Below are 15436 nucleotides of genomic sequence, written 5' to 3' on the forward strand. Positions count from 1 at the left end.
CCTAATAAAACTTGTCTACCAGGGTGAATATAGTTGTTTTGTGCCATAGCAAGGCCTGAAGCTAGGTTATTAGTAGCTGAACAATAGTCATTCCAATGCTTTTAGTCTAAGGCCCTTTAAAATGTATGTTCAGACATACCCGTATTTTTCTCTCCATAAGACTCACCTTTCCATAAGACGCACCAAATTTTTAGGAGAAGAAAACAGGAAAAAATGATCTGGGAATTTTGGCCTGCTGGGCCAGTGGGGGTGAAGGTCGGGGAAGCCTCCAAAGAGTCCGAGAGTGCGTTCCAAGACCCCTCAGAGGGTCTTTTAAAAAAAATTATGGAGAGGTCCCTAGGACCCTTTGGAGGCTCACCCAGCCCCCCCCCCCCCTGCGGGGCCAGAGGAGGCAAAATCGCCACTTTCAGGGACTCTTCTGAAGCCTCTCAAACCTCAAAAGAGTCACAGAAGGTGGCGATTTCGCCCCCTCTGGCTCTGTGGGGGGGGGGCAGGGTGAGCCTCCAAAGCAGTGGTGTCCAACCTTGGCCCTCCAGATGTTCTTAGACTACAGCTCCCAGAAGCCTTCACCACCACCTCTGCTAGCCAGGATTTCTGTGAGTTGAAGTCCAAGAACATCTGGAGGGCCAAGGTTGGACACCACTGCTCCAAAGGGTCCTTGGATGTGTTCCAGGACCCTTTGGAGGCTCACCCTGCCCCCCCCCCCCCGCAGGGCCAGAGGGAGGAAATCACCACCTTCAGGGATTCTTCTGAAGCTTCCCAAGCCTCAAAAGTGTCCCAGAAAGTGGTGATTTTGCCCCCTCTGGCCCCATGGTGGGCAGGGTGTGCCTCCAAAGGGTCCTGGAACACACCCTAGGGCCCTTTGGAGGCTCACCCAGCCCCCCCTTGTGGGGCCAGAGGGGGCAAAATCGCCACCTGCAGGGGCGCTTCTGAAGCTTCCCAAGCCTTAAAGGAGTCCCTGAAGGTGGCGATTTCCCTCCATAACATGCATAAACTTTTTTTTGGGAAATGTGCATCTTATGGAGCAAAAAATACGGTACATAAATATATTCTGAGATACAGTGGACCCTCGACTTACAGACTTTTCGAGTTACAGACTTCTCTGGCTGCAAAATTTAGATTCGACTTGCAGCCAGAGAATCGACTTACAGACCAGAAAAAAAAACAAAATGGAATAAAAATAGAATAAAAACCACTGGTTATGGGATTAATTGGTTTTCAGTGCATTGTAGGTCAATGGAGATTCGACTTACAGACTTTTCGACTTGCAGCCACCATTCCAATACGGATTAATTCCTTAAGTAGAGGGTCCACTGTACATGAATCAGAAAAAAATGTATTACTTGTAAGTAGAGTAGGTTTGATTGAAATCAAATTGATTTAAACCAAAATTTAAAATTTTAAAACAATCAGATTCTTTTGACAATTTAAATTTTAAAAAATAATATTTTAAAATTTAAATCATGATTGAAATCACTTTGATTTTCAAAAATCATTCATTTTTATCACCTTGCTTCTAGGTCTAACAGGGCACTTTTTAAATATAGTAATAAAACAAAGCTGTACGTAATTGTTTTTAGTATGATCAAAGATATCAAGCTGTTCAGAAGAAAAACTTAAAAGTATAGTTTCTGTATATTTTACATTTCGTCTGTTCAGATGAAGGAAAAAAAATACCTTTCCAAAGCAACAATTAAAGTACAGGCTTCTTTTACAGCTGAACAGTCTGCAGACAAAACAGGGCAAATTAAAGATACAACTCTAGAAGATGGAGCTACAAATAGTGAACAAGGGGAAGATGAGATGGAAGTTGAAAGTGAAAAGGAAGAAGAAAAACCAAAAGCTGCAGGAGCATTTTCAAGTGCTTTGTCTTCTCTGAATGTTTTGCGTCCAGGTTAGTATATTTTTCCTTTGTGGTAGAGGTTATCCTGAGGTGGCATTTTGATCTTTCTTGATTCGTGTCAGACAAAGCAGATTGTTAAATTTCTGTTAGATGGGAGCCATCCAGTTTCAGCCCCTCCTCTTCACAACATTCAAGTCTTTCTAGAACTGTCTTATTTTTCTTAGGAGAATAGGCATTTGTCTCTCCCTCCCTCTGTTTTAAAATGATCAGAAGAAGATGGGAGCCTGTTCTCTTTATTGAATCCATTCTTTTAAATCCCTTAATAAATTATTTATGGCTGCTCCTTTCACAACGCTCAGGAGTAGATCGCAGAAAAGCACAGAATGCTGCAACAAGCTTTGCTTGTGTCAGCTCTTCTCCCCTTGGTGCAGCCAGATGGAATGGCCTCCAGGGAGAAAGCCCCCGCAGGGGAGGAAATCATCAGCAATTGATCCTAGTCAAGCTGATGGAGTAGGTTGTAATGAGCAACCATGTCTAAATTTTATCTCTCCAATGTAACAGGCTGAAATTATAGCTTCTACTGGAAGGCAGCCCATCTAGGAGAAGGAAAACTCCGATTTCAAACCTCCACTGCCTTGTGGCTATATCCACTCATGGAAAAGGCTTCAGGAGTTAACCTCGAGGCAAAATCCGGAGATGGAGTCCCGAAGGCAGCATGTGTCATTCTGCCAACTCCTGCGACATTGCTGGAACCAGTTGTATTGGCTCTTGCCTTTCCATTGGACCATTTCAGCAATGTGGAAAGGGGGGATCTGCTGCTTGGGTAACAGCCTATCCTCCATATTACCTTACCCGGGCTTCATGCTCTGGAGAGGACACTCCTCGATTCAGAGCATGTTACCATAGTCTCTCAAGACTGAAGGATGCCTATGGAATGGACTGTAACATAAGCACTTATGATTGGATGAAACTCATGCTTTTAAAAAAATCTAATACTATATTTCAGGAGAAATCCCAGATGCTGCTTTTATTCATGCTGCTAGGAAAAAGCGCCAAATGGCTCGTGAGCTTGGGGACTTTTTACCCCTTGACAGTGATACCGGGAAAGGACGCCTTGTTAGAGAAGATGAAAATGATGCCAGTGATGATGAAGATGATGATGAGAAGCGGAGAATAGTCTTTTCAGTGAAAGAGAAGTCCCAGAGGCAAAAGATTGCAGAGGAAATAGGTAAGATGAGAAGAAAAATGGCAGTAAATTAAGTTTCATATTTAGGCTGGGTCTATTGGGGAGCAGTACCTCATTTCCTTCAAAAGAGGAGTTCTTACTTTCTTAACAGGATAAATTAGCATCTGAAGATGGAAGTGGATGAATAAATGGAAAATCACGTTTCCCCCCTCCACCAATAGCCCTGTACCCAGTCTTTTGAAGGCCCCTCCTCGGTGGAATGGGTTGTGGCATGGGCAACAGCAATCACCAAAACTCTGTCAGGTTGCTAGTTTTTCAGCAGACAATATCTTGTAATTGCCTTGAACCAGGCATAAAAGTAGGATTGGAAGTCTGGGTTTTGGCTTCAGATTCTTTTTTTAAAAAGTTTTTATTTTTATTTTTAAATGTTATTAAACAAACATCCAGTCTACACAACATAAACCTAAAATACAATTACATACACATAAAACAGCAGTGCCACCTTCACCCTCAGGGCTGTCATTAACAATTTTTTTAAAAATTCAGTCCATTTTTTTCTCCAAAACTTCATTGTTTCATCCCTCGGTGTATGCCCCCTCCCTCTCCAAAATACATATTCCAAGAATACCCTCCATGTTTTCTTAAAATCATCATTTTTGATAGGTTGTTTTCTTATTTTCATATCACATGTCAATTTATCATTAATTGCCATAATCCTATAATTCTCTAGACCATTCCTCTAAATTAAATTGGTTATCATTTTTCCAGTTTCTTGCAAAGATTAACCTTGCTGCCGTAACTGTTACTACCATTAAATCCTTATTTTCTTTCAACATTTGATTTTTCTTAACTACATTCAATAAAGCCATTGACGGAGACATTTGAATATTTAATCCAGTTATTTTCCTTATTTCGTTAAAAATTTGCATCCATTCTTTCTTTCTTACTTCACATAGCCACCACATATGTAACGTCCCCTTCTCTTTTTTGCACCTCCAACATAGTGATGATACATTTTTATTTATTATATTCAGTTTTGCCAGCATTAAATACCATTTCCATATTACCTTATAACAATTTTCTTTTATCCTTATAGACATGTTCTTCATAATTCTTTAGTCCCACATTTTATCCCATTCTTCTCCTAATGCTTCTTTTATCCAAATCATGTTGCCACTGTGCTTTTAATCCTTGTGTATCCTGTTCGGTTTCCATTAACAATTTATATATATGACTTACAGTTCCCTTTCTTTCTGTGTTTTTGTCTAATTTCAATCTTTTTTTCAAAGATCTCCTCAAATTTTGTCATTTTTCTACTTTTCCCTTCCTTTTCCATTCCCTTGTCCACCTTTCTATTTGAATCAAATTAAACCAGGGAATCCTCCCAATATCTCTTTTATATTTTTCCTTTGTCTTTCATCTTTTCCATCCTATCTTTTATCCTATTTATCCCTTTATCTTTTAATATATTCTTAAAAGTTTTTCTAAGATTTTCTGAAAAATTCTTTAAATCCACAACCTGGGATAAGGGACAGAGATTGGTGGGTTCAGTATACCTCTAAACTTTTTTCAATTTTCTAACATATTTTTAAGGAAGAGGTTAGTCATCTTTTTAATCTCTTCTCCAATCTTTTCTTTAAACAATATACTTTCATTTTTTCTTCCTTATTCTGCATTTCTATTTCTGTACAGATTAAATTTTTATTACCTTTAATAATATCTGAGATATGTTTAAGTTGGTTTGCTATATAATATAATTTTAAATTGGGTAATCCAAGACCTTCCTTTTTTGTGTTGCATACCATAATTTATTATTAATCCTCACTCCTTTATTTCCATTATAGTAAAAATTTATCATTATCTGCTATTCTTTCAATTGTTTTTCTGTAATTTTTATAAGAAGCATTCAAAATATAAAGTTTAATTTAGAAATAATTTTCATTTTACATAATGCTACTCTACCAAACCAGGAAATCTTTAATTTCTGGTAATATTTTATCCTTCCAATTATCCCTTTTTTCAATCTATCCAAATTTATTTTAATTATATCCTGTAAATTCCAGGTAATATTAATCCCTAAATATTTAATAACGTTTCCCATTTTCCTTCAAATATTGTTTTCATTCTTCCTTTCTCCTCATCCAAGTGGCTTAACAATAAACATTCTGACCTTTCCCAATTTACTTTTAATCCCATTATATCCTCGAATTCCTCCAAATGTGATTTAAGCCTCTCCATTGTTTCTGTTGGATTTTAAACTATTAATAATGTATCATCAGCATACAAGTTTAACTTGCCATTTTCTTTATGTTCAGTCCCTATAATCTGTTTATCATTTCTTATTATCTGTGCCAATAATTCTATTATCGGCACAGATAATACTGGAGATAAGGGCAACCTTGTCTTGTACCATGGCCTAGTGTATTGTCTCAGTTATTCCATCATTTACTATTAATCTAGCTGTATTCTGTGAGTATAATTGGTGAATTATCTGCTTAAAATTGGGTCCAAACCCTAAATACTGTGTTTAATTAGAATCTTTAACGTATCCCATTCCATTGAATCAAATGCTTTAAATATATCTAATGAAAGTACTCCAGCTTTAGAATTAGTTTCTTTAGCTAAATGTATTAAATTAAGTACCCTTCTCATTAAATTTGACATTTGTCTACCTTGTATAAAACCATGTTGATCTTTTTCAATATAAGTCCCCATAAAGTTATTTACCGTATTTTTCGCCCATAAGGCACACCTCTCCATAAGACACACCAAATCTTTAGGAGAAGAAAATAGGAAAAAAATAATCTGGGAATTTCGGCCTGCTGGGCCAGCGGGGGTGGGGGAAGCCTCCAAAGGGTCCGAGAGTGCCTTCCAGGACCCTTCAGAGATTCCTTCTCTTTCGATCCCAGTGTGAATAACTTTACAGACAATGTAAAATTACCTGACCATCCTAGTCTCTCCCCCCCCCCGCCCCCATTTGATGGTACAGGGTGATGCTGCAATCGATAGTATGGCGTCCTGTGCATAGAAGGCCAAACAGCCATTGCTGGGTTTGACAAGTGAGCCCTGGTTTATTAAGGAATAAGACAAGCTAGATTTGAGACATGGTACAGTTAAGGACAGACAGGCCCTTAAGGTCTGTTTCTGGGCAGTATCATGTTTTGTCTCTCTACATATAATTTCCTTTTATTTCCATGAGAAAATAAAAGTTTTAAGTATTTAAGCAAACTTTGGTGTATCAGCTACCAGGAGCTATGTGGCAACATTCAAACTTGTGGAAATAGCTCAGTTAACTCAAAGGTCTTTATAATCTGGAATTTGAAATTTTTCCTCGTTGTAAGGGCACCTTTTTGCCTCTATCACTGTGTATTTGAGCATAGTATTCAGTTTTACGTTGTCTTATTAAGTATTCTGTTCCAATTTATTTTTCCCTTTTTGCTCAGGTATTGAAGGAAGTGATGATGAAGCTCTGATAGCTGGAGAACAGGATGAAGAACTCAGTCGATGGGAACAAGAACAGATACGTAAAGGCATTAATATACCTCAGGCATGTATTTAAAACATACTGCAATCTATAATTGATGATGGTGGTACCCTGGACAAATCCAGCTCTCTCATTGTTGCCTCGTCCCCAGTTGCCAATGCTGGGGGTGGGGATAGAGAGGTGCGAGGTAGGAGCATTTGAGACATTGACATGTCGCAGTTGAATGTCTTACCTTATCGTGACATCATTGTCCTTCTCATACACTCCTTTCTCAAAGTGGTCCACTGGTTCTTCTCCAGAGTTCATTATCACACAGTAGGTTGGATCCAGACCAAGCTGACTTCATTTAGTGCATGATGAAATCAGTGTGGTTTAAGTCACTTGTAACTTTGAATGGGACTCGAGATCAACTAACAGTCAGGATTCAAGTTCGTTACATAATTTTAAGGTTCTGTAAGTGAAATGATGCAGTTATAATGGTGTAATAGAGTAGTATTTTAAAGGTCAGACTGTGGAAAGACAATTGGAAGTGGGCAAAATATTTTTGATAAATATTTACTGAAAAAAGAGAATTGGCAAATGGAATAACTTACCGTATTTTTTGGGCTATAAGACAAACTTTTTCCTCCAAAGAAAGTGGGGGGAAATGTGTATGCGCCTTATGGAGTGAATATGGTAAAAAAGGGTGCAATTTAAATTCTAACTGTAGGTGGTGTAAGAGGCTCCTTGGTAGCTCTTTCACCCCAACAGTTAGGAAAAAGCTGCTGAGGAACGCCAGGTAAGCTCCCAGAGGTCTACATGGGGGTGGGGTGGCTAGGCCTGTGGGGGTGGGGGTGGAAGATGGCTCGGAAGGGAAGGGAAGGTGGCGATTTCGGCCTGCTAGGCCTGTGGGGGGTGGAAGATGGCAGGGAAGAGAAGGTGGCAGTTTTGACCCTTTCCAGCCGCTTTCTATCCCCCCCATGGGCCTAGCAGGCAGAAATTGCCACCTTCCCTTATCTTCCCAGCCATGTTCCACCCCTCCACAGGCCTAGCAGCCCGAAATCGCCACCTTCCCTTCCCTTTCCAGCCATCTTCCAGCCCCCCCACGGGCCTAGCAGGCCGAAATGGCCACCTTCCATTCCCAGCCACCTTCCATTCTCAGTTTCATTCTTTCATTTCCAAACGGTCTCTCTCCTGCCTTGCGTCACACTTAGCTGTCTCTCCCCCCCCCCGTAGAGTGATTTCTGCAGTTTGAACTGGACCCATTGACCAGTCCATGGGTCCTCCTTTACCACTTCCACCCATTCCTCTTTGGTTTCTCCTTCCCTTGTCAACACCTCCTCCCAGGTATCCAACTGACCTCGCCTGGATAACTCCTTCCCCTTCATACTCTTTCTCCTGTCAAAACCTCCCCTCCTGATTGCCCTACTTTTACTGGGGTTTTCCCTTCGTTTGTTAGTCTTGTCTCTTTCATCCCTGCAGTCAAGTCTTTTACTTCCCCAGTCTCTTTTTCAGGATCAGTCTTTCCATCAGGGGGAGGGAACTGCACACCAACTGTCAACGCCTTTTCTGGTGTTCACTGCTCACACTAACCAGGATTGTATATCTAATTACGTCAAATCTTCTAAGAAGAGCTTGTTTAATTAAAATGCTTTTGTTTTTCAATGCAAATAATTACTATTTTTCATGTCCTTTTTTGTTTTATATATACATGTAGAAAAAACAAATAACTGGGTGGGTAAACTTCGGGAGATAATTTCTCAAAACTGAATCACCTTCATGGCAGATTTAGTTTTATAATAGGGTTTTCAAGATCTCAATTTGTTATGTATCACAAACATTTTGTTCTTGTAGGTTCAAGCAACACAGCCTGCAGAAGTGAATAATCTATACTACCAGAATACTTACCAAACAATGCCTTATGGTTCCTCTTATGGCATTCCTTATACATATGCTGCTTATGGAGCATCGGAGACAAAATCTCAAAAAACAGATAACACAGTACCTTTCAAAACTCCCAGTAATGAGATGACTCCTGTTACTATTGATTTGGTAAAGAAACAGCTTAAAGACAGGTAGGGCAGACCAACTTCTTAAAATGTAAGACCTGTCCTCTAAGTTTCAGTCTGGGGGGCAGATGCAGGAATTCATCAACGGAAGGCCACCGACTGTATCGTCATTATAAAAAAGAAGAAAACAAAAACTATGCAAAAGGCTACTTGGATGACCTCTTTGGAAATGAAGATTGGGGCACCTTCTGGACACAGGAAAATAATTTTGTAACTGAGAAATTGAAAGAACTGATGTTTAGCTTGTCACGTGTTTTTATGAGAAGTATGTATCAGTCTTTCCTGAGTAGGTAAACATTTTAGATAGGAGGTTTAAAATAATTTTTTAAAAAATATTTTAAAATACTATATTGTATTATTTAGAAATCCGAAGTACCTAATGTCATTTGAACACATGAGTCCTTATGTGAACAAATATAATGATTTGAAGGTGAGTCAAATTAGTAGAAAAAATGACACTGTTTAATCTAGGACGAGTTGTTTATGACTTCTTAATGTTAAAGTATAAGAACTTGCTATGTCTTCTAAATTTTGTTGAGACCAACAGGTATTCTTGTAGAAGTCCTAACTCAGTGACAGGATGCTTCCTTGGTATGCAGAAGGTTCTGAGTTCAGTCCTAGGTACCTCCAGACATAGTTGGGAAAGAATCCTTCCTGGAGCCCTGGGAAGACAATGCCAGTTAGTGTTGATAGTACTGAGTTAGGTGAAATAATTGGACTTGGTAAAAGGTGGCTTTCTGTCTTCCCGTGGTACGTCTCAGTGCTAAATAGTCCTCTTGTATGTAAGATATGGAATCTGAAGGAAGTATGTAAAAGACAGTTTATAGTAGAGGTGGCTAAACTGACTTACATAGTTTATTTTCATCTTGTGAAATAAATGTTCCCAGGCAATTCAGAAATTGACTGAAGCGGAATAAGAAGAAATAACCACTTTTGTGTGGATGAATATTTACTAAGGATCCCTGTTACATTATAGGTTAGATAAAAATGAATGAAAGCAGCATTAATCTGAATGTGGACAGTGTTTTTGGGTGTGGAGTGACATGCTAGTTCATTCAATGTCCCATGTACAAGGAAAAGCCTTGAAGCTGTGAGTGTTGGGGTTTTTTGAAGAGATGATTCACGGCTGGAGCAGCTACTTTTATATAAAGTGAAACCAAGCTTTAAAATAAGGTTCTTGTGGTGTTTTCAAGGACTGCCCAGTTTATTATGGCATAACCTTTTGTGGATTAAAAGTTTTATACCACAATATATCTGTTTTATTGTGTTATTATTTAAAGCCACCACAGGATTCTTGCAACAAAAACAGCAGCCATGGTTGCCCCTTTGGAGATAGATTCAAAGTGTTAATACCATATTGAAAGTTTTTTTTCTGTAAGAAAGTTAACTGTAACAGATAATCCTCTATCTTATAATAGGCTTCTGGATGTAAATGTATATGTCCATTGACCTTTAGGTTGGACACGATGAAAGAATTTCACAAAGCAAATCAGCAACAATACGAGAAGCATCAGCAAAGCCGTGATGACTCTACCAAGGCAATTGAAAGACTGGAAGGGTCTTCTGGGGGTGTTGCTGAACGGTATAAATTTCTGCAAGAAATGCGAGGGTATGTCCAAGACTTGCTTGAGTGTTTCAGTGAAAAGGTAAGAATGCAAAATATATTCATTTTTTTCAGTAACAAAGTTTAGCCTGTGCTCAGACATATTTTTTTGTATGTGCCAGTGAAATACTCAGCACATATTTGAAGGTTTGGTCTTGAATGGGGTCAAAGCAATGTAAGTCACTGTTATGAATGACAGATTTGACGTTTAAGTTGTGAATTCTGCCTTCAATCCAGGCAAGCCATTATAGGTCACAGCAATAAGTTAGATTCAGTTTTTTTTTTTTTTTTTTGCATTTGTAAGGAAAACTGTACAGCAATGTTGCACATAAAGGGTCTGCACAAATTACTTAGGAGTTAGAAATGGTTAAAAAGTATATTCAAATCTCTAGTTCTCTAGTGGAATATTAAGATCCTTGACTGTTTTATAGGGAACTTGTAGCTGTAAAAATAATGAAACAGCAGTCTTTCTACTAATGAGCGACTACTACAAGATGACCATTTGTTACAAAGTCCTGTATTTGTACGTACAGTGGTGCCTCGCAAGACGAATGCCTCACCGGATGAAAAACCCACAAGGCGAATGGTTTTTGGGATCACTGTGGTGCCTTGCAAGACGGCTTCTTCTGTGGCCGTGCTTCGCAGTACTTTTTTTTTTTTTTTGCAAGACCGATGCCTTGCAAAACGAAAATAATTCATTCGTTTTGCAAGGTTCCCATAAGAATGCATTGCAATGCATTCCTATGGGAAACCGCTTTTCGCAAGACGAAAATTTCTCAAGACGACGCTACTTGTGGAACGAATTACTTTCGTCTTGCGAGGCACCTCTGTACTTCTATTCTTCCTCTCCAGCCTGATTTTGGTAGTTCTGTATGTACTCTTTGCTTGTGCTTAAAGAGTATGTACTCTTTGCTTATGGTTAAAGATACAGAAAAGAATATTCAAAAACTTTATTGTCGGATTAAGGCCATAGTCCTGTACACATTTCGGATATGAGCCCAATCAAAAAAAACATGGCATACTTTTTAATAGCGGGAGGATTTCTATGACATGTCCCCCCCCCCCCGCAACCTGTGTTTGAGTTTATGGGTGGGTTTGAACATGTTTATGAATAAACTGATGAGAAAGGCAAGATTACTCATAAGCATGTTTGAACTTGTTTATGGGTTCAAATGTAGGTTGCAGAGAAAATGTCATAGAAATCCTCTCCCTCCTTATGAGTAAATAGCCATGTTTGGGCTGCAAGTTAAAAACATTTTTATTATAGATTAAAACTTTCAAAATCTATACAGAACTGAATCAGAATTCTTCTGTGGAGAAAATATGGTCTTGGTTATATTATGTTGTAAGTTGTTTGAGCAGGAATGTGGTTCTTAACACTCTTTAAGGTTATAATGACAGCACTGTATCAATAATGACATTATATCTAAATGCTGTGATAATATCTCCTTGATAGAAACAGATAAGAACAGCATATTCTAGAGAAGAAAACTCAATTAGAATATATTGAGTTAAATCCAGACATATTCTTCGATTCACAATGGGAACCAGGATTCAGCGTAGGCCTCCCATTGGAAAAAGCAGATAGAATGCCAAAACTCAGCACAGGTGTGGATCCAGTCCATTTTCAGTTGGATAAGCAAATTTTAAGCAGGAAGGAATGGAATATGGACTTTCAGAACATTGAATGACAAATAGATGTTGAGTAACTTTCAGCTTTAAAATCTCAACTATATATAATATATGGATTTAAAAACATCTTAAAGAACATTGTAAGAAAAGAAAATTTTGTTCAGATAATACTTTTACATAAAGTAAAATCCTTGGAATCTATTATCTAATGAGGTGGTTGAGGGGACAAGAAAAATTTAAAAAATGCTGAATTTTTATAAACAGAATCCAAACTGCAGTTACATATCTTCTGTTCATGACTGATTTAGCTTCCCACACTACAGGCATTGCTGTTTCAGAAGTCATGCCAAAACGTAGGAGCAGGTTGGATATGGAGAGAGGGAAGAAGAAGGCCAGAATATCTTGCTGTGTAAACAGAAATTAGTAGTTAAATCTGGATCTCTAAATTAAATTATAAGCACACTGGAAGTAAGTAGTTAATATTCAAGTGCAGAAGTGTAACAGAAAAATAAATAAGTTAAAAAGTAAGTTTTCAATCTGATTTGGTAATTTTTTTAATATGCTGAACCTTTGAAGTAAAAATATATATCTTTGTTCTGTAAGTGGAAGAATCAGTGGTTTCTCTTCTGTGCCAATTCGGTTTCTGCTAGTAAAATGAATTTAGAACAAGTCTGCTGCTCTGACAAGGTTTAGAATTTTTTTACAGCAAATAACAGAATATAGAAGGAGCAACATTAAGCAAGGTTGAAAGTAACACTGGTTCCAGCAAAGCTCAGAGAATGCACATGTTTTGCATATTGAAGCTGCTACCTGAATGATTCTGATCACCTTGCATCATTACAGTTAACTTTTCTGGATTTTAAGAAGCATAGGGGACAGAGTTGGATAACATTGTCTTGCTTGCCTTGGATGGAGTTCAGTAGCATACTGTGCAATTGTGCTGCTTGCCTGGTTTGGCAAACATCCAGTTATGTGTATTTCTGCTTTTTACTCCAATCCGAATTGAGAAAATTAGAATTGAGTATTTGAGAAAGAAAACAAATCTGTGATCTGAATTCCTAAGATATATTTAATTCTGCTGAAGTGAGGATAGAATGTATGATACCTGTGAAAGGATAAGACGTGGTTTTATGATAAGCCTTCTCTCTCTGGTCATACTCCTCGTGGCAAATATGTAAGTAGAATGGAAATTATGGAAATTTCAGATAATTTAAAAAAAGTCAAATAAAATCCTGAGAAGAGACACGATTATCTGTGGAATTTCTCCACAAAATTTAGTATCTGTTGTCTCTGTCAATGAAATATTATTACAGTTCATTTGGGAGAGAATTCTGCTGTAGACAAATTCATGGTTTTCTCCCCTTAAAATGTTCTGTCTTTCCTACCTTATTTTGACTCTTGTTTATGAATCATTTCTTCATGAAAAGCTGTGGCGAGCAGGAAGCTTCTGCCATGATCCAGAACAGTAGCTGTTGTTTTATCTATTAGTTAACATTGTAGTTACAATGTCTTTAGAATTATTTCATCTAAATTGTACAGGGAAAGGAGCTGATGATGGAATAAACAATCTTATACCCTACCCTCAAAATTTCCCAGTTTTAAAGAAAGTTTTATTGGTATTTAGAAACTTCAGTTTGTAACTTTAAATGTTAGATGTTTTTTCAAGAAAAAAATGCAGAATTAGAATTGTGTCATCTGACCTGATACTTTAAAAAAAAGGGTTTGCTGTTCACTTTTCAAACTACAATGTACATTGTCAGACTTATGTGGAGTTCTACTAGTTACATAGTTACTTCCAAACAAGTTCCACTGAAATGTTTTTCAGATAAAGTTGGTTAGGATAAGAGCAGTGTTCCCTCCGATTTTCCACCAGTGCTGGGCAGGGGCTCCATTGACCATGACCACAGTGCAGCACTGCATGGCCAGTGACACCCACACAGCTTAGAGGAAACATTGGATAAGGGTATTAGATGCAGTCATGCCAAAATTGGTCTTACAAGGAGAATGCACACCTTTTTGCTAAAATACACATTTATGCACATATACTTGGGTTCAGTGTTCCCTCTAATTTTTAGCACCCGCTGGGCAGAACTCTGGCCTCACATGGGCACGACTCCCCCCCCCCGGTTCTGTCCGGAATGGAACCAAAGGGGCTGGAACCAATGACTTTGGTGCACGGGAGCCCTGCATGAGGGGTGCAGAGGCATGTGTGCAGGCATGCACCTTAAAGGGAACTTGTATATATTAAAAGCAAATATATATAAGTTGCACTCTAAGAAAGTAAGTTTAAAAAAATAATACAGTGGTGACTCGCTTGATGAGGATAATTCGTTTCATTGAAATCGCTGTACAGCGAAATCCTCGTCAAGCGAAATGAAAGAGCCCATTGAAATGCATTGAAACTGGTTCAATGCGTTCCAGTGGGCTAAATACCTCAGCGTCCAGCAAAGATCCTCCATAGGGATGGCCATTTTCGGTGCCTGTAAAGCGAGGAATCCGTCCTGAAAACACAGCGGGGAGCCATTTTACACAGCGGGCTGCCAATTTAGAGCCGCAATCACCTGTTTCTAAATCATCGTTTAGCGAAAAATCAGTTTCCGAAGCAGGGAATCGATCCTCGTCAAGCGAAATTTCCCTATCTAAATATCGTTTTGCAATCGCAAAAGCGATCACAAAAACTTCATCGTCAAGCTGTTTTGTTGTTTAACAAGGTAATCATTAAGCAAGGCACCACTGTATCTCTGAGATTAAAAGGGTAATTGGAAGTTTACTTTTATTGATATAATTGTAATCAAAATTGTGGCTGCTGGCTTATTATTTTGTATTCTGATGATTATTTCAATGGATGGTGGCTTAGCAGATAAAAACCATTATTGCAGAAGCAAGTTCACTCAACAGATACTTCATTTTCCTTCTTACCTTTGTTTCACCCAGAAAGCCTCTGTAAAATTTCAGGACAATACACAGGACACTGTTAAACATATGTTAAGTGGGATGGTGATGGTAGAGGGATTTCTGAATTGGAATCTTTCTGTGAATAATACAAGGTTCTCATATAGTGGAGATAACACCATTGTTTGTTTGTACCTCTGAAAGTTGGGAAATTTTAAATCAAGCCTGTGGGCCCTAGCTGCATTCTAGTGGGAGAGGACCATCCCAGAAACTCCAGTTTAATTCCTGCCTCTACTCTTAGGTAGAACTCATTCTTCTTTGCTATCTTCTTTTCATTCCCCCACCCCATCATCTCTACTTCATTCCCCTTTTCTTCACCTCTACTATTGTGGTGCTATTGGTACAGGAAGAAGACAGTCCAGGCTTTTCCACACCACCAAGGAGCAGGGCACTGCCCTACTATCTGGAGGTGTGGAGGGAGGGCTAGTAGTACCCCTAGCATCACAGTGAAACCTACAAAGTGGTACTCCCAAGATGCCAGCCTTCTAGTCCTTTTAGGACATTGGGGCACCAAGAGGGAGCAACTGACAGAGGGGTGAGTAATGACAACAGAACCCCAGATTTGCTACTCCCCATCATCAGTGCACAATCTCTGAATCTGTTGTTCTACTCTTGGATGAAAGCTGGTAATGGCGGTGAATGGTTGAGTTGACGAGCCATGGAGTTTTTGTCACTTTCTCACCAGCTA

At 38.7% G+C, this 15436-nt stretch overlaps 1 protein-coding gene across 1 annotated transcript in view; it reads left to right on the plus strand.

Annotated features, from left to right (window-relative positions):
- The window catches only part of PAXBP1 (PAX3 and PAX7 binding protein 1), a 46134-nt gene that overhangs the window by 10166 nt on the left and 20532 nt on the right, over positions 1 to 15436 (plus strand). The window contains exons 3-7 of the mRNA XM_020796259.3: positions 1718 to 1894; positions 2850 to 3071; positions 6473 to 6576; positions 8347 to 8567; positions 10018 to 10207. Coding sequence (XP_020651918.3) covers positions 1718 to 1894; positions 2850 to 3071; positions 6473 to 6576; positions 8347 to 8567; positions 10018 to 10207 — 914 coding nt within the window. The remainder of the gene's footprint in view (positions 1 to 1717; positions 1895 to 2849; positions 3072 to 6472; positions 6577 to 8346; positions 8568 to 10017; positions 10208 to 15436) is intronic.

The sequence above is a fragment of the Pogona vitticeps genome, chromosome 3, assembly GCF_051106095.1.
Source record: "Pogona vitticeps strain Pit_001003342236 chromosome 3, PviZW2.1, whole genome shotgun sequence".
Classification (NCBI taxonomy): Eukaryota; Metazoa; Chordata; class Lepidosauria; order Squamata; family Agamidae; genus Pogona; species Pogona vitticeps.